Source organism: Linepithema humile, chromosome 2, assembly GCF_040581485.1.
Source record: "Linepithema humile isolate Giens D197 chromosome 2, Lhum_UNIL_v1.0, whole genome shotgun sequence".
Lineage (NCBI taxonomy): Eukaryota > Metazoa > Arthropoda > Insecta > Hymenoptera > Formicidae > Linepithema > Linepithema humile.
The window spans coordinates 33,003,471-33,031,390 of NC_090129.1; the positions used below are offsets into that span (position 1 = coordinate 33,003,471).

Here is a 27,920-nt window from a genome sequence, read left to right on the forward strand (position 1 = left end):
GGGCCGAGGATCTTAGTTTTTAGTGCAGAGCGTGCCGGTTTCTCCTCTGATTTAGCATTGGCGAGCGATAGTGATGAAAGTCAAAGCTGGTTTGTCATGATTCGCGCAGGGAGAAACAAAGTTTCACTTTCTTGAGCGGCTCTCACATTCGCTCTCGACGTTCGCCGGCCTCGCGTTGACTTTTCATGTATCCCCGTTGATCGCGATCCGGTTTCTAAAACTCTCGCCGACGCGATTCGCTTTCGTTGGGTGATCGCCATCGGCGCTTTTTAAACGGAAAACGAAAGTGGAGAACGCGACGCGTTCGGATCGACGAACTGCGGATTCTCCGATGTCAAAGCGACGCGTTCGACAGTCGCAAGCCTGAGCATCTCATTTCGAGATACCAATTAAAGATTCTCGAAACTCGATATTATTAAGGCGCGAGCCGGAAAATGCTCGATTTTGAAGGATAAAATTAATGAAATTTGATCGACGATGTCTCCGAAACTGTTTCGGAGTTTCCAAATAATTTATGCACAGTTCTCGTCTAAACTCGACACCGATGCTCGATGAATATCGCTATCGTATACGGAATATCGGGAATACGTTGAATTCAGAATGTAGTTGTAAGGACAGAGCGAGAGACTGGTTCAAGTTCACATAGCTGCGGGGCTCCATTGGAGGTTCAAGGTCGCTGGAGAAAGCCTTCCTTGTTCGTAGCATCGATAAAGTTTATATAGATTTATGATATATATAATTATGTATGCATTTATTACATTATATGCAAAATTATATTGCAAAATAATATAAGAAAGATTATAAGTGAGTTATCTCATTTTTCTCTATCTTTGCATAATTATTTCATTACTTATTTATTATCTAACAAGGATATTTTTAAAGTGTACACTTTTAGCGTATAGCGTATACTTTAGTGTATACTTTATCGTACGCGTAGGGGAACTCTGAAAATAGCCAGAAAATGTGACTCCAAGTCGATCTCTAGGCTCTCTTCTACTACTTCGCTTCCACACTTTATATATTTCTCTCTCTCTCTCTCTCTCACTCGCTTCATATATAAATTTTATACACACATTTCTCTTTTCTTTATTCAAATGCGAGCGACCTCTGGCTCATTATCATTTATTCTATAATATTATCTATCTATCAATCTATCCATATATGTATGTATACATACATATGTTCGTCTATCTATTCAGCTCGATCTTTTTCTGACACGCAATAACCATCTCTTTCTCTCATTGAGAGACCCTCGATTCCCCATTGTCGTCGATCGTTCTCTATTCTAACTCATGCGTGCTACAACACGTCTTGTCCCTAACCTAATACAACAGGAGTTGAGCTGAGCCACGACACGACCGTGCGTTCAGACCGGTTTGATGATTCAGGTTCATCTAGATCTAAACAACTACGAGTCCGGCTACGTAATACGCTACCCGCGTCTCCTCGTCTACCTACGACAATAACATGGTACTTACGTACTTCCACGTGAGAATAGTTTTGAAATGTCGCACGAGACGCGTTCTCGTGCCGGTCGAGAGTCACGGCCGGCGGATTTAGGCTCGCCTTGAACTTGATATTTGCATTAAAAAGAGTCCCCCCCTTTGTTGAACGGAATTTACAGCTAGCTACACACAACGGCAATTGATTTAAGTCAGGTCTCGACACCGTCTGGGATAATTTTTAATCGCTCGTTTGTTTCAGCCCTCCCATTTCCGACCTTCGAATTCTATCGAATTGAAATGCGTTTAAATCGCCCCGAGGTTACTGTTAGGCGTACGAGACGCGCACAGCCCGCGTACAAACGCGTGCGATACGGCCGATCGATTGAATTAGAGAGCTCTTCCCTTTTCATCGGCGCATACATCATCTCGTCGCATTCACATCCGCCCGACTTCCTCGCGGTTCGTCCAAGCTGGATGATTCGCGTCATTGGGCGGGCGAGGACGCGGGGATGGGACCGTCGCGCCGATCCCTGTCCAGGGAGGCCTTGACCTTCGTCGAACCGATCTAGAACGCGCGGCGAATTTACCGTCTAGAGGGATTCTCGGCCGAAATTCAGAAGGGTTTAATGCTCACACCATTATACTTATTATGTTCCATTCTTCTGCGGCGCGACTCGAGGGGGACTCGTCTTAGAAATTACGGCTCGTCCTAAGAATAGAGAGACACGACGGATGTTACTGCGCGATGCATGTCCGGTTTAGTTCGCAGTGACGAAAATCGGACATTAGGTACGTTTTAACCCTTTAGCGGCTCCTTCGAAGCATGCTCGGTTTCAGTGTGAACGCTTTTATGCCAAGTCTTGCCGTGGTTAAAAAGCGGATCTTGTTCAAGCCCTAAAGTACATCGCTATCTATGTCCGCATATATGTATGTATGCAAATTTAATTATGTCGCCATGCGTTTGACTTGTTAAGCATTTTACGCCGTGCTTTTTTTTTTGGAATTAAAATATCATTTTTTTCTTTGCAATTTTTTTAATGCATCAACACTGTTAAACCTGCAAATCTGAGCGTTGATTATCCAACATTTTACAGAAATTTCCATCGACTTGAGTAATTAAATATGTATAATATGATATAAATATATAAAATATTAATAAATGTATAAGGGATAGAAAGAGTCGCGAATGAACTTGGGAGCGTTCTTCGCTAGATACGCCATTGCACCGAGATAGATGGATGGTTATAGCGAGTGCGTCGAAGCGGGATGCGGGGGCTGATCGATAAAAGCAAGCCTCGGGTTCACAAGCCTCATTCAAGGACAAGGCCATGTGATAGCAGACGCGCAACCGCGGCGCGCACTGAACTACCCCTGCCTATCGCTGGCACAGGGGCGGACACGCTCGGCACGGCTCTCCGCTTGCCGATGCACCAACAAAGAATGCACTCTCAGCGCCGTAACTAAGGCGTGGTAAAGGCGACGATACCTGTCCGAGCGTGAAAGGCATTCCCAAAAATATCTGGAATAATCAAAGAACTGATAGGATTGGTGATTTACTTTTTCATTTCGCCAACGTCGCCTTGATTTTTCGAAACAAGCGGAACGGTTTTGAGACCGACTTTGAAAAAGTCGTAAGATCTCTCGTGCCACTTTGATCGTTGAATTTGATCGACGATTAGCCGCGTAATTTATTGTTTTACGCGCGGAACAGACGGATTCGGTGGTGAGGGGTTGTATCCGAGGGTCGCGTCTTTCGCGCGTACGGAAGGAAGAAAGCGGCGGAGTGCGAGTGACGAGAAGGAGGCGGACGAAGGGCAAAGTCGGAGGGAGACTGTGCTGCGTGGTTTGGTGTGTAGGGTCGTATCGCGGGCAGCCGCTTTATATACACGCGCACGGATAGCAGCACGCCAGCACATCGGACGCTATAGGTCGAGAGAGAGAGAAAGAGAGAGAGAGAGAGAGAGAGAAGCGTGCACGCTTTTGCTTGCCGGCGGCTATAGGCTGCCCGTAGGGGCGAGAAAGAGAGGGCGAGGGAGAGCGAGAGAGAGGAGACCGGATCGGAAGAGAGGGAGAACGACGCGCCGAGAGGGAAAGAGATGACAGCGTCCGCCGCGCTTATGCACCACTGAATCCGCCGCGACCGGCACACTCTCACTTTCGCCGGCGTCGATGACGGTTCTCGGCGTCGTCGGCTCGTCAGAGCGTTGTGCATCAGCGATCGCGCATACGTTAACCATCGCTAATATTGTACATCCACGCCGCCTCTGTCGCGTGCCCGCACGCGAATTTTCCGCATCCGCGTCACCACTGTCCGCCGATCTCGCACGGATATCGCGCGCGCGTTTCTCCGCGAGGGTGACGCTGGCGCGCGACCCACGTGATAAACGCCTCTATCGCGACGTCGTCGTCGTCGTCAAAGACAGCGTGTCACGCCGACTTAGACGGTCGGCGGCTTGTTTTGACAGCGTGATAACGCCGCAGTCCACGACGGGGGTTGACGCTCGCTTTTGTGACGGCGATCGAGGATAGACGGAGAGGCGGTTACGCATCTCTCTCGCTCCAGCGCGCACGAGGGTGAGAGACGGGCGACCGTGAGTGGGGCAGAGTGGCGCGCCGGGAGGGAACGAGAAAGTGGTGGATGCGTGGGTGGTAGGAGAGAGGGGAAGGTCGACGCTGACTCGCGAGGGGCGACGCGTGTGCCGAGGACTGTTGTTTTCGGCGAACTGCTAAGAAACGTTCATTCACACGGCGATCGACGTCTCCGAAACGCGCGCTCGCTCCGCTCGCTCAAATTGCTCATCCTGCACTCCGTCGTAATTCGCGCGCCTCATTCGTGCGACTCGCGCGCGGACAAGAGCGATCGGTATCGCGAGCGAGAACTTCCGCGGGCACCTGCCACGCGCCACTGTGAGACATTGACCGTGACACTCGAGTACGCGTGAGAGAGACAGAGTGATTACGCGACTCCATTGGTCCAGGTGAAGTTTGATTTTAATCGCCGACAGAGAGGATACGATGACAGGTTGCATTCACGGGAGAAAGTGACTGAACCCAAGTGTTCTCCAATTTGTAGTTGTAGATCTAGAAGTAGAGTGAACCGTCGAGGCTCGCGACAGAAGGTGATGATTCTTCAAACTCAAGTGTCGCGCGACGAATTTAAAGACGGAGAAAAGTGCGACGAGAAGTGACAGATCCGAATTGTTTTCCCACGTCGGATCGAGGAACGGTGAAGCGCAAAGGTGCATCGTTTGGGGCAAACGTAATTGTTTTCAATTGTTCGCGGTATCCGCTTATTAGAGAGAGAGCAGAGATTCGAGCGGAATGCGTTTATAGGACTCGGTGACTGATCGTGCACGTAACGTGACTTAATTGTACATGTATCCACGTGTTAGGTGAGTGAAGTGGACGCGCACGACTTACATAGTACCAACGAGAGTGTCGTCTTTCGCGTGATCTTTGTGTAACCCGCGATAGCGCGGGTTCTTCGTAACGAAGGTGGCTCACACAGCTCGAGATAGGGCCGCCGAATTGCAGGCGGAAGTGCGCAGCGCCATAAGAGTGCTGCATGGCTGGTGCCCCCGGCCGCCGCAGGGGCACGCGCGGGGCGAAACGGTGCTAATGTCACCGCAGTCTCAAATACGTGGCAATCACGGAAGAAACGGCGGTCCGCCGCCGCCGCCGCCCGCTACAGTCGTAGTTAGCTCGACGTCCAGCATGAGACCGCCGCCGCCGCCGCCGCCTCCCAGAGCGCGGAGCTCGAACGAGAGCAAGGGTCATCACGAGGAACCCACCAGTTCTATTCCGGACCTCGGTGAGGAGCCTGAATCAATCTTTCCCAACTGTATTTCGAATATGTATCTAGATGTAAGAATTCGCGGCTCCCCTTTTTTTCTCAATTGTTTTTCGAAAATCGTTCTTCGCGAACTCGTTAACCTTGCGTTAAATATATGCAATGTTGAGTTTGAATATCTCCGATCTGCCGCTCTCGAGACTCTTTGAATCATTTGAATAATGAAACTTGCTGATCTAAATTTAACACGCGAGTAAAAGGATCTCGGTAATTGTTGAATGTCTTGTTAAATGTTAAATTGAAAAGCGCACAACTCTCGAAGATAATGCACAATGACTTTCGCTCGTTGATATGCATTTCGTGAATGCATCCACGCTTTGTTTACGAGCAGCGGCTTACGCAAGCACGGTTTATGCACCGTTTTGCGGCACAAGTAGCGAGATCATCGGCCCATAAAAAGCGGTTTGAAAAAGGAACGAACTTGTGGGAGAGATCTGGACGAAATTTGCATACCGCGGTGCAACGACGGCTATAAATTTCGAGGCGTCGACTGGTCGGATGTAGACGAGGAATTCTGCGGCGGATCGCCGTTCCATCGTCAGACTTCGCAGAACTGTTTTACATTCGAGATCATACGAGTGTGTTTACGTTCGTAAGGTTCATTAACGATAAGTCCCGCTAAGCACTGTTGTCTGTTCGTCGCAGTCGGACATAGAACGAACGAAGCGAAGAAGTGGAGAAAGAAATAACGCTCGCAAAAAAAGAGACGATATCGAATAGTCAAAACAAATGTACATATATTGAATAATAAATTCTCCTCCACGATAATTCAATCCCGGAACACACGCCAGCCTGTCCTCGTAAGTGAGGTGGCAAATGATCAAGGCTGTCTGTGGCGAAAGGATCATGACGCTCGCATATTTCTTTTATATTTCGTGTCGCCGCGTTGGCGTGCGATTCTATTCGCAAAAGAAATCGGCACCCGCATCAGAATTGTGTAAAGTTCGAGGCCGCCTGCAGCCGCGACAACTATGATCTATGTTAATACGATGGCGAAAGAATGGGAGTTGGCTCTTTAAACCGTCTATCTAAATATAAATTCGGCAATGACGCAGAGCGCGACCTTGACCGTGAGAAATATCGAAAAGTATTCTGAAAGACCGCCGACACACATTGTGTCGTAAATCATCAACATTCTTATCTACACGCGGAGACACGTAATCGGAATCAATCGCGTGGAAATTAATCCAGACTGCACGCTAGAACGAACGGAAAATTGAAGGTCTGAATGCAAAAAACAAGGCGACTTAATTTTTTTACGAAAGCGAGTTGCAGAGACCGTGTTCGGTTCACGGTGAAAGTTCAAGTCTAATATTAGTGTCATTAGAGAACTGCATCCGAGAGCGTTTAGTTTCATGCTTATCAGAAGCGCGTTATCACAACGTGACGGCACAATCCGCGCGCAACTGCGTCAGTTTTGCAAACTTGTCGTCGATTCACAATATACAGCTACCATTATTCCTCGTCGATTAATCGATAAATGACGGCTGCAACGTCGCACAATTGTAAAAATACGGGCGATCTTCAATGTGACCACGCGTTATCGCGGCGACAGCGTGCATGATAATAAGAAATGACTTTGCGATCGTGAGAACGAAGAGACATTTCACCGAAAAGTGTCGTTGTTCATTGTGTGCAAAATTTCGTGTCCATAATTTATAGAGCACTCCAGATTTCCGTGTTTACTTTTACATATATTTAGCGCGCCGTGAAAAATCGGAGCGATAAATCTTTATAGTTTACGTTCCTACGTGCAATCTAAGCCGAGAGTCGGGTTTTTTTTTTTTTTTCTTATTATTGTCCGTTTGATTAAACATTCCACACAAAAGAAATAACGATATTGTGTAGAGCAGGCAGTTGTTTAGTCGAGGAATTTCAGGTGGACGAGAAAGCCGAGTTGCTATTGTTGATCCCGAGTGGGTCAAGTCATTATGTTTTAAAATAGTCTGCGTATTATCGACGATTCTTATTATCTCCTAACTGGAGGCCAAGGCTCAGTGACGTTACGATTCGATGTGTCATCGTGCATTTCGACAGAGCTATTGGTTGACGGAGCAAGGAAATTTTCCCCTTGGATAAGAGATATCTTTTTCGAGCTACGCTTTTTAGTTTGGCTTATCTGCTTCCATCTAAAATTTAACAATTTTTTCAATCGTACTTATCTGCTTTTTTACTTTTAAAAATTAAACTTACAATTTATCGTTTTCATTATCACGATACTATTTTTAAAGGCTTAATTAGCCACAGTTATATAATTGAATCAAATTATTCACAATGTAACGTTATGTAGCAAGAAAATTAACATTTAATGATACATAACAAAAAAATGTGACATATAGAAACCGAAAGGGACCAGTCGAGCACTTGGGCATTAAAAGCAAAGGGTGTGCACCTCGCTGCATCCCGCAACGTGTGCCATGGGCGCAGACACCCTTCAGCCAAGGTCTGTCTGTGCGTATGCGTGCGAGTGTCTCTCAGCGCGCGCGCGCAACATGTGCGCGTCAAGTGCCCGCGTGTGGTATGCGCTATGATAAGAAGGGCAAACACAGTTGGGACTTGAGGCCCCTATCTCGGCCCAGGCCTCGTAGAAGGAAAATGGGTTCTTCCTTAGAAATAGTGATAAGCTGATAAACTTTCTCCCCACCGAACGTTTCGTAATGAATCTCAACACGATTTATAATTCATTTTGAAATAAGACACTGATAAGTTTATCTTATACAAATTACTCACGAAATGAATTTATAGTACAGTCAGCTCTATACAAAATTTTTACATTCTCCAGCAAATGTCGAAATGCTACTTTTTGCGTCAAGTTTTTGCAGTTTAATAATAAACATTGGGAATAATGGATTTTTAAAAATCGAATTAAGCTTTTATAAAAAGCACTGCATCTCTTTAACCTTTCCAAAAATTCCTTAATTGTGCACGTTATTTCCAGGCATCTTTTTTGAGTTCGATTTTCCTGTTGACGATAATAACTCGAGAGTTTAAACAGATTTAAGTGATTACGTTTTTCGGTTGATTACGATTATGTACGATATAATATTTTTAAATTTTATCGCAGTATCTTATCGCTTTATAATGATGAAACCGTGCACACACGCACACAGCTAAACTGTTCGCTCCAGTTTTTTTAGTTTCGAGCTTAGGAAGTCTACATGTGTGTATTTAACCATAATTTTATCTTCAAAACGAATATAATAATATATTACAATTTGTCGTTTACGACAACATATATAGCTTCGTTGCGTATGTAGTTCAGGAATGAAAATCGATGAAAGTTTGGACAGGAAAAAAAATCTAAACATACTGTACCGAGAGCTCCGTTATCAGTCAAGGTTAGCTGATAAAGAAGCTTTTTTTTCTTAGTTTTCAGTATACTCAACAAATTATCTAACCAATTATATCAGAAGCTCGAGTACATTCTGTCGTGCCAGATTCCAAGGATTCAAAGTTTATCTTTCGGAATTACGTAAAATTCAGTCGCACGAGATAAAACTCGCGAGACACTGCATGTCAATAATAATTACAATAATAATTTAAATCCGTTCATTTGTATAGGAATCTAATAAAAAAAAAAATAGAAATACTGTGAATTCCTATAGAAAAACGGCAATTATTCTTGTATACCGACGCGCTGTCGTGCGAATTGTTCTTCAATTGTTTCCTTCCGACGCTGTCATCGCTATTATGTCGAGCTCTCGTCAGAGTGGATCGAAAGTGGCAGGACATTGGCAAGAGTGGCCATTCGAAAGATCTCGCAATATCTCTTGTCCGCTAGGTAGTGCAAAACAAGGTGGAATGACCCAGTCAGTCTCTCCCTCTTGCATATCGCCATTGCATGCGGCGTCGCACAACGTTCTCCCTTTACGCGAGGGCGCGTTTCCGCGAAAAATGGGACTGCGAGCGTGGGGGAGGAGTTTGCGCGAGGTGCAACTCCCAGGTAGTCGAGACTTTCTGTCGCGGCGGCAAACTTCCGCAGGGACTCGAGAGGGGCGAGTGTGGGGGTGCGTCACTTGGGTAATTACCGGTCCCGCGATAATTACTTTTACGTTTTCTTGCCCGCCGCAGGGAGGGAAACAAAGAGCGTAAAACTTCAATCTATCTCGGGCCCGAGTCCTTTGTCGTATGATTATTGCCTCGAGATATGAATAAGTAAACGGGGCGCCGTACAGCTATTATAGCTCCTATTTCTATCGCAACTTCCTTGCAACCTCGAGAATTCGATGCTGGAAACTTTCTCTTAAATGATTTCGAAGAGATCGGATTTTTTCTTACATATTTAATTTCAATATGTGTTAACTGTAATTGAAAGATTTCTAAGAAATCGGTTAAGATCTGAATATAATTGGTCGAAAGTTCCTCTAATTTCCTGCTCGTTCGAAAGTGACGATCTCACCTGAATATTCTCGCGGAAAGGTAAGCGGAAGAGCAGCGTCGCGATTGCGGTCACTGCGAAGGTTGAGTTCGATGATCGACCTCCCCCCCCAAGTTTAAGGTCCCCAGCGATCCTGCGCGAGGGGTTCATCAACATCAGCGGCAGCGTATGGAGAAGGGAGATCGAAGTACCACCCCCGCGCGTTTCGCAGCGCTGATGAGGCCGCGGAATAGAGCGTTTTTACCCCCTCCTCGCCGTATTCGAGACTGCGATCGCGTAGCGTCGACGAGGCACCCCTCTACGAAACCGCCCCCGCGACTTCCCAGGAAAAGTGCCGCTCGTCGATGCCATTGCACTGCACTGGGTGAGGGTCATTACTCCGAGCAAGGCGAGCCGGTGACCTCGGCGCCAACGCCCGCGATCGATCCAACCCCCGTCGGACGAATGGGGGTGCAATGCACCCGACGTGCGCTGCCGCTTTTCATGTTAACTCGTCTCGTAAGTACGCTCGCGAGGTAACTAGGAGCCCCTAGCGTTCGTCCCGCGTAACTGCAGGAAAAGTGGTTCTAATATTCGATATTTTTAAATAACAATTTACATTTTCTACAATACGATATTTATGAATATACTAATCACCGCATACGTGTTTCAAGGAATGTGAAAAAAAATTTTTTTTTTTCACTTATCGATACGCGGATATCGAAGTTTCAGGTAGAGGAAAACGCGTTAATGATAAATATTTTCTAATGGTAACTTTTCTAACGATCGATATTTCATCTGTATGAGACTTGCGACATTTTTTCCAGGACTTACGTTAATCCTTAGAATTTAATTCTATTAAAATGCTTAATGCGTTTGCATACGGAAGAATCATCCTTTCGTTAATATAATACGCAATATATTTTCATGTTACCGTGCATTTTGCTACCGTCCATGTTGCGATAAGTCCTTTTTATCCTCTTCCGGTGTTTTCAAGGGAAAGTGGACGATCGCCACGTGACCACATCGTTACATCTGTTATGTAAAATCGTTTGTGTAAAAAGGGTTTCGCGTTACATCGCGCGTGTCGCGTTCTCGTCTTACCGACCTCGGCAGATGCATCCAGAGTTCCGCAAACGCATCCCCACTGTCAGACTGATGGTGCCTTGTGCATGAATTGCATAAATCTATTTGTGAGCAGGGCTAACAGAAAGCGCTGACAGGATTATAAAAACGTTGCTGAACACTCACATTTTCTCGCATCATCGAATGTGAAAGAATCGTACTTATATTGCGAGTATCGTGAGGTCAAAGATCAATGACGGATCGTACGATTATTTATTTTTAAAAGATAAATAACTGTTATATGTTCTGTAACTATATAACTTAATTTTTTAAAATCAATTTAATGAATATTTTTTTCATTAAGATTACTTCGTAAAATTAAAATGTGATAAGATACAAATTTTATCTTACATTTTTTATTTTATATATATATATTTTTTCTTGGAAACTTATCTCAGCAAAATTTCAACCAGATGTAAGATAGAAACGTATATTCCTATATGATTCTGGAAATACAGGTTTCACATAAATCTCTCGATTTTCCGAAATTTTGAATAGTGTCAAATTTTCGTGGTGTAAACATGAATAGCGTGGGAACGGAAAGGCTGTTTGTATTAGCGATTGCGGACGGATCTAGAAAAACGGACGGATAGACCGCAAACTTCGGCACGTTTATCTTTATTTACTTAATCAAATTTTTCCTAAGCTGTTTATTCACAATTGGGATTATACAAAAAAAATTGCTTCTTTCTTAACTGAAACTTCGATAATTATTAAACTTTGAAACTAAACTAACTGAATTTCGATTCTTTCACATTCGAGGCGTTCTTGGCTTGTAAAACTTCCAGTTTTTTGTAGATATATAGTTTTTATATTGCGCAACAGCAAAAACTAGGAAAAGGCGTGCGTCAGGTCACAGCTACATTTCGTCATGTGCATCTCCGGAAGAAACCCCATGAAGGGACGAGGAAAAAAAATTCGGGGTAATAATTCATCCAGAAAAACGAAATTTTTACTCATTCGTTGCGCTTCTTTCGCCGCTTTGTTTATTTGACCCGCGTTTACTGCTCTTTCGTCTATCCTTTCACGTATTTACGCAATGTTCCCCTATTGATATTCGGTCAGTCGGCAACGCACGTTGCGCTGTTGTGTGACAAAATATTTACATTATTAATACAATAATATCAATTTGTAATATTGTATCATTGAATTAAAAATGAATTGCCACATCTGGCATATGTAAGATGCAAATGTGGCCACCATCAGCAGCTGATCCTTCAGTCATCGGATGTTATTTACGAAACGATTGGCAGTTTGGAATTCACCAATCCTTTACCTGACTTACGCTCGGGAAAAGGGTTTGGACAGATGCAAATCTCTCAATAGAGATTCAATCTGTGCACACTGCTTGCGACAAACGTCAGTTCAGCTGCCGAATTCATGCGTGAAGGATATTCCGTCATCCTGATGAGAATTTTGCGTAAACATCCGCCATAAGGCACCGCGGAATTCAAGGAATTGGTCATCAATTTTGAAGAGGGTTGACCTGACCTGACAGAATATAGCAGCTGTTCTTATATAACTTCCTAGTTCATTCGTATATATGTCTGTTTCGAAAAATAGATACGCGGTACTCTGGCGGAATGATGTTTCGCGACAATCTCATACATCTCTATTTAATCCGTGACGTATTACAATATAAATTGACATATTGCACATTTAATCCGCGATAGATCACAGCAGAGCCATCAAGCTAACGTCGTAGAAATCAGAAGAAATAAATAGGAAAGAAGCACGCTTGCGCGCGTGCGCGCGCGCGCGACGGCGACACGATGAAATATGCGAGGCGAGTCGATCGCGAACGACGGCGGTTTCAGTAACTAATTGGGTATGAGATCATACGGGAGATGCCCATGCCGTACCAGTTAGGGGTTAATAATGCAATTTTTAGAGCCTTGGCAGATCTCAAAGAGCATTGGCCGCCGTGAGGGGCCACCGCGGCGGTGCATCGGCCTGCATATCAGCGGCCGACGACGGTGTGCTAGTGCGGTTATGCCGTTGTCGGTGTGCGGCTGACAGAGCGGTGCTGTGCACGATGCAATCTGCGCCTCTCCTCTCTCGTGCCGCGTCTTTCCCCCTCCGCGCACGTCCTCCAGGCCCGTCTCGTCCTCCTCTCGCTCGTCGTCGCGCCGCTCGTGCAAGGGCTGCGAAAGGCGCGGCGGGAGAGAGAAAGAGAGAGAGAGAGAGAGAGGACGGCGAGATCGTCGCTGGGTGAGAGTTAGACCCGGGGGGTGGGTGAAGGGGTGGAGGGACTCTCAAGGTCCGCGTCGTGCATTGATCCTGTTCGGTCACGGACCCGACTTCTCTCTCTTCTCCGTGTCTCTCTGCGACTATTTCCTCCTCACTCCGTCCGCTTCCCCGTCCGTACCCTCTTTCTCCCGCTTTTGCCTTCGTTCCCCTCTCTCCCTCGCCCCCCCTTCCGCCCCTCGCGCTCGCTCGCTCGCTCTCTTTCTTCCTTCCTTCCTTGCATCGCGATCATCGTCAAACCCTTTCGAAGGAAACACGGCTTGTCTGCCGGCTGAAGGGCTCCGCTTTCGAGCCTGTGGATCTTTGTTTTCGGTTCTTGTTTCCGAACTTTCCGCCTGTTTGAATAAAGTGCTCGGGTTTCAGCGAGACGGTCTGCAAGCTGGATTATATGCCGATAAACAGAAACTTTGCTTCCTGGGTGATACGGCTTCGGTCGAATTAACGGATACTGCTGCTTTAATTTTCGAAAAATGCTACTCCTTGAGAATTTTGATATCAAAGCGGTTCTATATAGAAGCGTGCTTTTTTATTGTTACAAAAATTGACTATCAACATTTGAGTTATGCCGAAATTCGATTTTTGTTTTATTTTCTATCGCGCAATGCAGAGTGAGCTTAAAATTGGCTCGGTCGAAATTACACGATGCATTATATTAACTGCGATCGCTCACTCGCTGTCAAGTTGTATGTTGCATGTCGAGGTGTGCAAAAAGAATTGCACGAGACAAGAACGCGATTATGTCCGAAAGAGTCCTGTTGCGATAACTGCGGGTAAACGAACCCGGTTCTTCTTACGCTCTCATTTTGCTTTATCTGTATACCGGGCGATCGAGAAGTCACGCGGCTCATATCGAGCGGTGTCTAACGTTTAAATGATGTGGCGATATTACCATTATTTACGTAACATGCTAAATAAAATATACAACACAAGTATAAGAAAATATCACCTCGGTGACTGTGCTTGATTTTCTTTTAGTCATTCAAAATAGTTTACCGGAACGTGAATATAAAGTAAAGAAGGGGCTTCTGGTGCCCGAAGATATTAATTTGTTTTCCATTACGTTCGATGTTTCAGATTTCAAATCTGAAAATCGATAGCAAAACATACCGTGTAAAAAGAGGAAAATGATAGAATAACAACAACAAAAAACAATGCATAAGACGCGAGATAGATATCGGTTATGATAAGCTGCGAGTCGATCGCGCGATTAATTTGTGATAACAGATTCTTTTTCTGCAAAATTACACTGTTAATCCTACTCGGTTTTTAAATTGCATACTTTGAACATTTGGATATTGAACACTCAATGACAGTGATAAAGCCGTCGAGTGTATAACTTTCTTGGATTTCCTGATAGCGTAACGCTCTTTCGCTGCTGCCTCAAGAAAAGATCCCAAGATCTTGCGAAATGTTCAAGGTTGCACGATCTCGAGGGATGGTTACCAAGGAAACGGTTGTGTTTACTGGTCCCCGACCTTGGCCACGCTCTCGTAACCACCCACGCCACCCTAGGAAGGAGGTGAATCATCCCTTGTAGGTTACCCTCCCCTCTTCCTTTCCCCAAGACAGCCGGAACATCTTCCTTCGCAAAAAAAAATGCCTCTCGAGGAAGGCCGATTTTATCGTGCGATAACACAATTAGGACCAGGTTAATAATTTGTGGATAGCGAATGCGGTGGCAGGAAGAAAATGAGAACCAACAAGATTTATTAATCCACTTAGTACATAATAGATGAAAAAAATGAAAAAAATAGCCAATGTTTTTTCTAACCTTCGTGAAAACTTAATGAATTTATTCGCCAGTCTTCTTTTCCGCAATCTGCCTTTGAATTAAGTTAATCTTATTTGCTTAATCATTTTTTCAGTTTAGCTGTGGTCTAGTTTCCGCAAAGTAGATTAATTTCTCTTATTAATTTCGGCATTTCGGCGCTTTTTCGAATCATCGTAAATCATGACGTGATAAATTGCGCAAGCTAATATATAAATGAGAAGATAAATTACGGTTACAATTAGACACGATATAGAAAAATAATATTGAACACGAAGCGGCAAAAGAAATTTCAGGACAGTAGTTTCTGACTTCCAGTTTCGAAAATTTATGTTACCTTGAGTTACGGAAAAAAAAATATAAAAGATTTTAAATTTATGAATACAATTAGAGCCGGGCAAAAGTATCTGCAGGGTATCTGTGGTCAATATGTTAACAAGCGTTAACTTTCTGACACAAAACTAAAATTCTTTTCAGGGTTACATTTCTGACGAAAGTTCAAAGAAGAGATAATTCATAAACTTCGCTGTAGTAAATATTTTTCTCAATTGCTGACGTTGCATTCTTCGATAGCGTGATGAAAAGCGTTATATTGTTGCTTTATTTTTTAATTTAGAAAAGATTTTTTAGAAGACCCCTTATTGTGTTCGTTGCGTGTAATTCTATTGGGACTCAATGAGCAATATGGAAGCATTTGTGCGCACAATAATCGTTGTACAGCGTAGAAAGGGTTTCCGAATTTACGAAATAGAGCGAAAGGGTACAAAAGTTTACCTGAGACGGATCTTCGGCGACAGCTGGGCTTTTTTCGAAGTACTTGCACTTCCGCCCCGGATGAAATCACCGAAACTTTCACGGATTCTTTTTTTTCCGGGAAATAGAGAAAATACGAAAGGGTTTAAAGATCTATTTTGCGGCACAATACGGACTTCGTAACCGTCATTGAGCCGTCTTGATCTCATATCTCTATTCCCACCTGCACTGATCGCAAGAAACTCGATATGCTCGATGCTTAGGGGGGATTTTTTGCTGATCTCATTTTTTTCGAATTTATAACTGGAACAACCTATCAGTTTACGACAGTTTTATAAAGTTCGTTTAATTTATGTGCGATAATATTTGTTATATGGAAGTAGTAGATTTAATTTATGTGAAATTGATATGCATACTGTAAAAATAGAGAGAACCAAATTTATACTGTAGAAAATAGAAATGAAAGAACTGAAAGGACTCTTTGTGTTTTGAAATAGTTCGTTTTCGACCACTGCGTGGTGCTGATTGCGGTAATCCATAAAAGCCGCAGTGTCCAAGTCGTGTTCTTTCAGATCCTATGAATTAGTTCCCAACGTCTTCCTTGTGAATAAGGTCAGTATTCTTCTCTATAAACGTAGGACCGCCCGTAAAGCAATAATGCTATTTACATCTCGAATCATTAGACTCTTTAACCTCGATTTACAGACGGCACGATTTACGTCACAGTAGCTATACAAAAATTTGACCGTTCTTTACGCAATTATATACAAAAGTCTAGAGGTGCAGACAGGCTCCGAATAATTTCCAAATGTCTCATCATTTCCTGCCTTTAACAGAAGCTATATAATTTATCGATTCTAAGAATTGGCAAAGAATGCATTCCAGCATTGCCGGCACTGAACCTTCGGTTGAAATAAGTAGCAGTCCTTGATACATGGAACAAAGAGAGAGAAAGAGAAAGAGAGAAAGAGAAGCGCGGGGAAAAAGAGACGGAGAGAAAAGGCGACGATAGAAGAAATGCCGAGAGCGGAGAAGCAAGGCGCGAGCGGGGGAGATACGGCGCTGCAAAAGTGCAACGCTCGAGCAAGGTTCGCGCGATGCCACTGACCCATTAATACATATAGTGCCCGGACTGCACGTCGCAATTTGCATCGGTCGGTAGCCGCCATTTGAATTACTAAAGACTCTTTGTGGCGGCGTGATGCGGTGACGGTTTTGGTAATGCTCGATCGGCGGTAAGCACCGCCGCACTTATGTACATCGGACTTTTTTTCGCCGCCTCTGCGCCGCTCTGAGTCGTTCCTCGGTTCATTGATTCTCGCCGTAAGAGAAGTTCGCGTCGATTGGTTTCCTTCTGGAACAAGTATCTGATGTATTCGCGTTCGAGCATTTTCTATATTTAGTATCTAATCCTGATTGGAATTAATTAAAGTTAATACGGTGGATCGATGTATCTTCACGATTAATAAATTGCGCGATTTAGAAACCGGGCTTGCATTCGTCCTCGATCGCTCGAATCGACATCTAGTCCGGTAACAGTCGATTGGACAGGCAGTTGCAAAAAGTATAAGCGAGAAAGGGGGAGAGGTAACAGAGAAAGGGGAAGGAGGAGGTGAACGATAGAAGGCTGCGCGAGTCGTTGAAGGTCCTCGACCTACGCCGTTAAGGACAGAGACCCCATCTAGGGACGCGAGGCGCCCTTTTGCTTGTTTTATGCTTTCATGTGCTGTTTCGCGAAATTCCGCCGATGCATAAATTAAATTGCAGATTTTTTCCCTCGCCGAAAGCTGTCCGCAACTTGCAATTTATATATGGCGGCATTACAATAATTTTATGTTGCCAATAAAATAGAAAATCAATTTTTAAAGTGCACTATACTTTTAGGCAACATATGAAAGTCCAAGTTACATTGTTTGTTACATTTTACATTAATTTTAGATTCGAATATTTAATGTAAAAAAATTTTGGTTGTTTATTTTTCTTAATAACTAATCGATTGTCGTGAAGACCTTCGATACGGCGATAGCGACGTTTGCTATCAGAAGAATTGAAAGGATTAACACGAATCGATCACACTCGGCGAAGGTACCGTAGGGTCTTCGACCTCGTGTCGTGCGGTGAAGGTCCGCGGATAACCTACTCCTTGGTTACTGCACTCGATGTCGGTGACCGGGACGTCGATCCCTCGGAAGGAGGCGAAAGACCTCCGTGGACTCCTCGGGACCGCGAAATAGAGGACTACGGTATTCGCACGGTGTAATGCAGAAAAGGAGAACATGTTTGGCCTGCGGCTTTTTCGAGCCTGCTATTAAATCGGTGCGCGTTCGGCACTCGCGAATTCACGAAAAATAATCCTTCGACAGCTTTATTTTATTTCTCTGCGTAAGTCTTACTTGTCAAATGAAATTCTATAATACTAACAATCGTTTGGCATTTAAAATTATTTATAATTAAAAAAGTAATATTTAAATTTTTTTTTAACAGCAGAATGAAGTTTTCAAAAGCATATTACGCTTTTTACAAATCTTTGAATTTTTCGCTCTAATACAAAGCCCGTCTGTCATTTTGAATATTTCCGTAATAAATGGCGAATTTAAAGAAAAAGATGGCATTCGCTGTGCTGTCGTCTATGGCATGCCCTTCGATTCTCATTCAAGGTCCACGACGGGGGTGCACCGAATGTCGTCTCTTTGGGGTTACCATAGCGACCGCCACTAAACTACCCTTGCAACGCCCACTCGAGGGCTGCGTTTCTACTTTCCACCCTCTGTCTCGGCCGATCAAGAGCTATCGCGCTTGCAGTCGTTCTGAAAGAAAATGGTATAGATTTCGTAATGAGACGTCTACCGTCTTACAAGCTCTTATCCGAAGATCCTGAAAGATTGACGTAGGATAATCGCTGCTAATGGGATTTCAAATCCTACTCACGGAACCTTTATATTTCTATATTTTATTCATTGAAGAAAATCTATTGTAAAAAAAATTTTTCAATTATGATTGTACAAGTTATATAATATATTATATGTTACGTCATAAAGCTGCGCAGCAAAGTCTATAAAATGTCAGATTTGCCTACATATTGAGATTTATTTTTAGACTGAAAGTTATATAATATTAATGGATACAATATTATGTCCGACACCTTGTAACTTTTGAAATACGCTTGATTTCTGATCTTAATCTTAAGAAACCAGAGATCGTAAGACAAGGTTGAAAACGGTGACAGAAACATCAGTTAGTTCGTCACACGGCGGCTTGAATGTTGCACTTTATCGATTAGACGGTGCGTTGCTATGGCTACACCGTAAAACTACCTTCGGCCCTTGCAACACTCACCCTTGCGTGTTACGTGGGCTTTTATAGGGCGGTTTACGATGCACCCCCATAGTCGCGTCGCGTTGTTGCACCGGCAGGACGAACAAAGACGTAGTTGCGGCGTCGAAGAAATCTCGCGAAAAGTCTGCCGAAAACTTTCAATGGATCCTTTCTTTAATATCATTTTTCGGTACGCGCATACTTCTCCCTTGCTCGCATTAATTTTAATATGATTATAATTCTAAGACTTATTTTCGTAAAGTCAAGTCAAAGGGATGAAAGCACGTGGCAAATTGCATCAGCATGTTATTTTTAAAAGACGTTACCTTAATGAAGGATATAATCTGTCGCGCGACGAATTAATTAGAATGAATTGTTTGACACGGAAGCTTCCGACGAACGAATTCAACGTTAAATTTGGAAGATAATTCGTCCCAATTTCTAAAGTTCGCCACTTCTCGAGACGAGATGACGCAATCCCTCGAGAAATCGCGGCCCCTCGCGAGCCTGAGTGAAGCAAGGGTCGGTTGACTCTCGTCGCCCTAAAGCGTCTCGGAACAAAGACGTTCCTAATTCGATCGCGATGCTTTGTTCGTTCCGCTCGGAAACACATACGACGTTGTTCGTATTGATTTTCCTATTTCTCTCCGCTCATCATATTACTCATGCTCTATTTATTTAACTCCTACGTGATATAACATCAACAGACTTAATTCTCAACGATCTATTATCAGTAAAAATTTAATAACAAATATAATTTACTAGTTTTTATAACGCATTTTTTTCAAGTTTACTGTAATTCTCTTAAGTAAAAAGTACGATGACATCTAGAAACATCTCTGCTGTGGCCGAAGCTCAGCAGGCAAGAAAAGCCGCTCAGGAATCGCGAGTCTCACTAATAAATAAGTATGCGAATAAATAAGCTACGAAGTGGCGATTTGTTGAGTGCCGCCGCTATCAGCGTGGAAACGAGTTTATTCCGGCATTATGACGTCATTAGTCAGACATTATCGCCGTATGGCCGGCCTCCGTCGATTGGCAAAGATACCGGAAGAGAGGGCATCGGGATTCCGGGGCTGATTGCGCGGGACAAGGTCGTCGTTACCGTGACAACGGTTTAGTCCGCGGCACGTGCTGCCTCGGTACCTCCTCGTCTACTGACCCTAAAATGTACGCGGGCGACAATCACTTTGGACAACCCCGTGGGATTTAGGTTACTGTCACTGGGTTTCGTAGGAAGTGGCGGAGATAAAATATCGCCGGCGAGGATATTGAATCCGATCCTCGGATTGATATCGTCACGCGGAAACAATTTGCCGTCCCCGGTTCGCCGGAAGCGTACGTAGCGGGATCAACGATATCCGGCTGTACTCCAATAATTACAAGGGATTAATTCAACTAGATGGAAACTGACGGGATAGTTTGAGACTTCGCATTTATTTCGCCGAAGGTAGATGATAACAGAAATGACAGTCTACGCGTAATCGATCAAACAATTTGACAAAGAGCTGAGTAATCTCTCGAGTCGTGTAACTATATTCTCCCTTTCTACACGCGTCGAAACGAAATAAAATCAAACAAGATATCTTTCCTTTTAATGTAATGCGATCGCCATAAAACGCAGTCAGTGTACAATACTGAGCGAAATATAATTTTATTCGTGACAGGCTGTGGAAAAAAATCCAATCGAGACGTGCACGAAGTCGCAAAAATGGAACAAAGACCGCTCCCGCTAAAGAAAGGGAAATTTGCGCTCGTCGAGCGGAATGCAAAGTGAGAGCATCCCTCAAATGGGTCGTGGGGGTGCAGTCAGTCCCTTTCTTTGTCTTCCGCGCCGCGTGTCGCACGATGTTTCGGCCGTGCGACAGCAATGCGTTACGCGGACAAAGAGCCCGGTCTTCGCTGATATATAGCCGTTCGGAAGCCCGGAATCCAGCGAGCTCGGTGAAGGCTAAATGGGGTGAAGGTCTCCAGGGTTGGGAGTTGTGCCGGGGCTTTAGGGGTGGTTAGTAGATCGAACTTGGCCGGGAAGGGCCGAAGTGGCGACAGTACACCCTCGAACTTTAGGCTTCGATTTTGCAGCTCGCTTCCGGATACCTACATCTACTTTACGAAAATGTTAACATAATCCCCCCCGCAGTTTCAGACTTTGCTTTCTCACCACGTATCGAACGCCCGAATGATATTTGACCGAGGGTCTCGATATGAACGTAAAATATCGTAAGATATACATTATACATAGAAAAAAAACTCTGATAACCCATAAATGTAAGCAAACAATTTTTTACACTTTCACTAATAATTAGTAAATAGCTTTTAAAAAAACTATCTTGCTTGATATCATTACTGAACAAACAATAATATATTATTCACGCGAGAAAAAATATCGATCGAATTCTCAATGTCAAATTCTCAATATTGCAATCAGAGAATGACTGTTGATCGTAAATATTGATTTCGAGTTGATACGATGCCTAGCAGTGCGAATCAGACTTTATGAAGACATCACTAACCTACAGCAAGTGATATCGCAGTGTCAGTTACATGCAGAAACAGATCCCCCTCTCCAGCATCCAACGCTTGTCACAAGATGATAACATTGCATCGCTTCAGCGATGTATTTGTAGGAAACCATATTTCCCCTTTCTGTCATCATCATCCGCCTTCCTATTATTCCCCGTTTTCGCTCTATTGTGCTTTATGTATTGATACTCTCATGACTGTAAATATATAAATTCAAAAATCTTTGACAGCAAACTTTATCAGCAACGATAGAAATATTTCATATATTTCGATAAATTCATGATAAAGCAATGTTTTTAATGTGATTTCTTTTTTTCTGTTTCAGGTAAGTTCACGACTACTTTGGAGTTTTTGATTCTATGTTCGATTGACCCATCATTCTGTAAGTTTTTATTTGATAATTATCTATATCAATCACGCACACACACACATAGTTACACATTGATTGATATAAATAAATGTCAATACTGATATCGCAGAGTACGTCGTATCAAGTATTGATTAACGTAGCGCATATCAAGCGCTACGCATTTTTAAAACGTATTTAATATAAAAATACGACTTTTTAAAATACCTTTAAAAATATTTATCAAATCACATTCTCGTGATCAGGAAATGAAAGATTTCACGCACTATTTTGAAGCGATAATATATTTCTCATATAAAGTAATTTAATTTTTTATATAAAATAATTTAATTTGTAATTTAGTCTAAAAGATAGAATCTTTATTTTTTAAATAGAATGTTAATGTTGCGTTTTTCTCCTACATAAAATTACCGTTATAATATAAAATCATCTTCTGTTAATCTTGCGTTCATGTAATCAAAAATGTGTGCTGGAAAACCACGTGGCTCTCTTTACGCGAGTCTGTGCACACGTGAAACCTGTTGCAACATTGTCAAATGGCAGCAGTGTACGTGCTGATCAGCAGATGTCGCCCAGCGATACGATGCTAGCAGTCTCTATCGGACGTATTGTAAACCGGAGTGGTTTGGTAAGCTTCTCGCGTTTTCTGTGGTCTGAACTGTACTGCCACCTACTACTTCGAACAAACTCGTCGAAGGCGAGTGGTCTCCCCGATACGGAAGTTACCTACTTGACTAACTCTTCGGTCTGACTACAAGTGACTTCGATCACTTACCAGTCGCGCGAACAGTTTTCGCACACAAGTATCAAACGGATATGTTGTTTCATTTACAAATTTACGAAATATTTAATTAATATTATTTTTCTGATCCATTTAGATTCACGGCTTATGAGAATATGTCAAAATTCACGCATTTCTCTGAATTATAGATGATAATTTTTTCACACAATTTTTTCGAGAATGCTAGAAAATCGAGTTGCCATATTTTATTGATTTTTTTTATTTATTCTTTTGATAAATGCTAGAAAATTTATTATATTTTATTGATTGTATTCATTTATTTATTCCCACGGTTACTTTTATATTGTAAATTAAATTACTTTAGATGAGAAATGTTAAAAATATTGTTTCAAAAATGGTGCACATCTGTCAGTTCTACAAGAAACTCGATTTAGCTTTGTCTGAATCTTTCATTAACTACATAATTACGCTATATAGTTTTCTCGAAGACTCGTTATGAGCAAACCTCGGTAATTTCTTTCGCGCAGGTCAGTGCACCCTCACGCCGCACTCTTTCTTTATTGTTGACGAAGTGAGAGGGTAGACAGTCGGATTAAGTATCCTTACCGCAAAAGTATGTTGTGCAACAACATTGCTGTGAATTGCGTACTAGTAACAGCATGATCCGTATGAGTCTCATTTATCTAGCATAACGATCCTTTATGGATTTACTATTCTGTCTGCTATGAGATAAGTTGTAAAGATAGAGTGTGTGATCAACCATGCAAATCATGTCAACATTTGATAGGTGTAATGTAACAATACTTTTAATAATATTTAGAGAGTGAAATATTAAGCCTCGGTCGCTATTTATTAAACTATAAAATATAAAATTCTCTTTAACACTTAAAGAAGCATCTAGACATTAATAAAAATAATAATTTTTTGAAATACGACGACTAAATACAAACAAAGCAACTATTTAATATAATTTTTTTAACCGGTTATTTTAATTCGTTTTGTCGCATTATAATTAGTTTACACTTAATTAACAATTTCTGTTGGACATAACAAATAATATACAGCCTTAATGTTGATTTCCCTTTCTTTCAATCACTGGCACTAACATTCTTACGTGCAAGTAGACGCTGCTAGTACAACCTCTCCAAACGGCGTTCAGTTAACGACGTGAAAGTCGATGTAAGACGCGATAGAATTTTCACTTTGTACGAGAGTATTTCCCGGTTTTCTTACACATAAATGTGTATGTCGACCATTTTACTCCGAGTTCGCTGAATTACTATTTATTCTTAAGCTTATATTCTTTCTATTGAATTTGTTGAAAAGGAGTAAATGACTAGCGTTATTTGTCGAATGTCAGCAAAATATATTTAATTTGGGAAACTAATGAAATTGTTTTTTATAGTTATTGCGTACGTAATTTATTAAGAAAAGTTGATATCAAATGATGTAGTTTTGAGTAAACTCGATTGTTATTATTATTACAGAAATATCATTTTTGTAATATTTGAATTATTTTAGATGAATATATTTAGTCATATATATTATTTCATTAGAGCTTCGCTCTAATTGCCAACATATCACGAATATGTTGTGCTTTATATTAAATCTACAAACAAATCTGAGATAATGAAGCTAGACCTCATAAATTTAATTATGGGACATATCTGCAAATCTCACGCATAATGCATGCGTGCAATTACTCATGGCACGTGGCGACTCGGTTGGTTCACTGGTCAACTATAGAGATTCTGATGCACCGGTGCACTGGTGTGCATACGACGTCAGTGCGCCGACTGGTTGTTCGGGCTTGCGATGGTATTTGCTAAACGTGCCTGCGCGCGTGTGCGTTCACGTAACCGATTCTCGCACACGAGCGAAGTCAAAGTTCAGTCACTCCGTAACCTCCTTTCGATCGAAACTATTACACACTAGCCAGCGACTCTCAACCAATCGGATCTTTCTTTTTTTTTACTTTCATTCTCGTTAAGCTTCGCAATAAGGCGTCAGCGAATCATTAAACACTTTTGCCGCTGTAACAGTTTATTAATCTGACAAGGCTTAAGTAAGTTGTAAAACTCTAAACGTTTCTTTCATATGCACATATATTTTCCCATTGGTTTTTATTGTTAGATTCTTAGCGGTTGAAAGAATCGGCGTTGACAGAGTGTCGCGAAAGTATCACCGCTGTTCTCTTCAGTTGTAGATTTATTACATCGTCGTGTACCAAAATTTTATTTCGAGTCGTAATACGATCGTGCAATTTCTCGAAGATGCCACTCCCTCATTAGGTTAATGTACCTCATGAAACTTTCACTCTCTTTCGCTTTCGCAGTGAAAACAGTAGGACGTAAGCGGCTGTGCGCCCCGATTTAAGTCGCAAGACGTAACTGACGCGAGTGTATGCTACAAAGTACGAAGTATACGTGTATCACATGGTGAAACAATTGCTGGCGATGTTCCGCACAGTCAATACGTTCTAATGGTCGTTATTATATGGATCTGCATAATCGAGGATATGAAGATTCGAGGATTAAACGGTTGAAATGTAGAGCCGATTGTAAACGTGTCGCCGCGTCACATATGAGAAGCGTTCTCGTTTATTCGACTCGTTATGCAAATCGAAATCGATTTTAATAGCTAGAATTGATGATCTTAGCTATTGCGAAATGCAAATTATTCCCGCTGAACATAAACACAATCATATACGCGACGCGTTACTCGAGCATGTGGAAATGGGAGCAGAAACTTGGAAAATAAATACGAATCAGTCATTAGTTTTGCGGCACCGGTCGATGGCGAAACGCGCCGCAATCACTACGAGGCGCTGGTAATAGATATTTATTCAAATTGCGTCCTGCGCAAATTTATAACACAGGCTAATCTTACGTACACGCGGGATTCTATTCCGGAAATTATGCAACCGCTGCAATCACTACTCTCTCGCGTTGTTCGTTGTCTTGTTAGGAAATAAAACTTTACTTCCCAATTTCATCACTCTCCGTTGCATAAGTAAACGATATGTGGAATGACATAATTAGCGGTTGAGCTGATATATTCGATCATTTGTTTCCTTTTCTTATTTATGATTCGGAATAATCGGGTCGATACAAGCGGTGAAAATGGAAGAAGCGTCGAGATCTTTCCGACACATATTCTCTTTCGCGCTCTAAAAGACGAAGGAACAAGTGAGAGAAATCTCGGATAATCTGCGTTTCAGTAAAATAGCAAAAGATACGTTGACAATCCTTTCAAAGTTACATACGAAAGAAACTTGGTATGCACGAGTCGTCCAGGTGTTTCTTTTTTTTTTTTTCTTCCAGACAATGTTCAGGTCTGTGACGTTCAACGTTGCCTTCGGCGCCGTCGCGATCGGCTAGAAGCGCGTCTCCTCGCGCCCATTATCGGAAGAACTTAAAATTCATCGTGCTACCCTACCTTTTATCGATCTGATCAAGAACCGATGGCTCCCTACAGCCCCGTTACGTCGGTCGGAACGTGGTGCTGGCGCGCGAAAGTAAAAGTAGGCGGGCAGCACGCGTTGAACTGCTTGAAACGCGTCCTCGAACGGTCGCTGCACCACGAGGAGTTACCCCGGCCTCTGGTGTTGAGCAACCAGTCAGGTAACTGTAGTTCAGTTTCGCCTCGGCTCTCAGAAGTTTCTCGAGTGCCGCGAGATGCATCCCTAAAAATTTCATTTCAACGACGGGACGCCGCCGCGATGGCACCGGGCGGTCTTTCTGAAATCTCAATTCCCCCCCCGCGGCTTCATTCACCGAAACTTCTCGCGTCTTCCGTCGTCGAGCTGCGCCGAGAAGTTTCGTCCTTAAACTCGACGTTGCGTTTGAGCAAAACGGAATCGATAGCGTGCGGAATGCATACCGTATTGCTTACGGGCTCTTAAATTTCATAGAGGCTAGATTTCGCCACGATTGCCGCACAAGTCTCTTGGAGCTTGAATTTCTTTCGTAACTTGGCTCTTCCAGACCTTGGATGTTTACTTTCTGACGATCGCGTGAGTGATCGCTGTTCACAGCGCGGAGGAGGTCCTGTTGGACACACTGTTTCGCGAACAGTGGCTGCGCTTGGTGGGAGCTTATTCGGTCGTTGGGTTGCGTTGAGCAAGCCGAGAGCGAGCAGCAGTCACCTCGATAGCGAGTGTTGAACCCGCGGGAATCTAGGCCGGCGCACTGACACACCGCGTATACGAAAGGCGAGCGTATTAACACATACGAGTCGCGATCTGTATATATCAGCCCGGTATCGTGTTCACGTATACTAGTACGCGCATACGAACGACTGGATGTATTGAGGATCATCAGGGATTTTCAAACGAGCGCAGCATTGTTATAGTCGCGAATTTTAGACGGATGCTGCAGTCGTTTCAATCTGCCGTCACATTTTCTCGTAATCCCTTCAGGACAGGCCCGATCAAGAACTTTAACCTCCGATTGTGAAGTCGCGCGCGCGCGCCCTGCATTATTAAAGGCCAAGTCATGTTAATTAATATTGCAGCTCGGTAATCGGGATGGATTAATCGACAGCTGCATCTGTTGAAGGAGAGTACGAAGAGCAGCGTGCGTGTGCGCAATGCGTGCCAGTAACGCCGAAAGTGTCCCACTAACGCGAGAGAACAACGACCTGGCGAGTCTCTCTCTCCTCTGTCCCTGCTCTCCTCTCCTCTCGTACCCTGCCCATCCTCTCCGTCCTCCGCACTTTGCGTCATCAAACGCCTCTAATAACGCACTGTCGTTGTCGCTCGGCTCGATACAAGCCCGACCCGTTTCGCTCGCGAGAATCAGCGAAGAATTTCGCTACGTGCTCGATTTTGCGAACACTTTCATTGGGAGAGTCGATTCGCGAAGCGAAATTTCTACGCGGATACGACGAATGGAAAACGAATGCGATTATGGAAAATTAGAAGGATAGCGATGTGAAAATTCTTTAATTTAAGAATCGATATTGGCACTCTGTCAATTTCGGAATAAAAAAAAAGTTAAATATTTGAACAGTAGAAATATCACGAAAAATTATTTAACTTTTTCTCAGTTTCTCTGCGCTTTAATACGGAAATTATCAAGTTCATTACTTATTATATAATTTCCTGATTTTGAATGTTTCAAATTTTGCTTCTTTATTCATTTCGTTCTATTTTTTTTTTTTTTTTTTTTTGTAAGAAGTACCAGAAAGACTCATTTGATGTCGTATTCTTTTCATCTGATACTTCTAATATTAAATGATAAGCGTGCAGTGATCAAAATGTGGCAATCCACTTATATCGATCGATCAGGCGATACTTTGCTTCTATTGCTATCAGAAACTCGAGAACTCCCGTATTAAAGTATTTATCGGACGAATCGGTGACTCTCTCGTCAACGCAAACGGAAGTCGTTTGTCAAAAGGGTTTGGTCGTCGCGATTGTAGGCCG

General features: G+C 43.0%; 2 protein-coding genes and 1 pseudogene across 3 annotated transcripts in view; 2 read left to right on the plus strand and 1 right to left on the minus strand.

Annotated features, from left to right (window-relative positions):
* Positions 1-27,920, plus strand: part of Eip75B (Ecdysone-induced protein 75B) — a 110,961-nt gene that overhangs the window by 17,986 nt on the left and 65,055 nt on the right. The gene's annotated exons all lie outside the window — the stretch shown is intronic.
* Positions 3,396-17,695, plus strand: LOC136997996 (uncharacterized). The gene is given in 4 exon segments (XM_067349744.1): positions 3,396-5,256; positions 6,561-6,563; positions 17,572-17,618; positions 17,621-17,695. Coding segments are annotated over 4 exon segments (303 nt in total). The 5' UTR covers positions 3,396-5,063; the 3' UTR covers positions 17,681-17,695.
* On the minus strand, positions 12,650-13,246 carry LOC136998223 (uncharacterized; annotated as a pseudogene).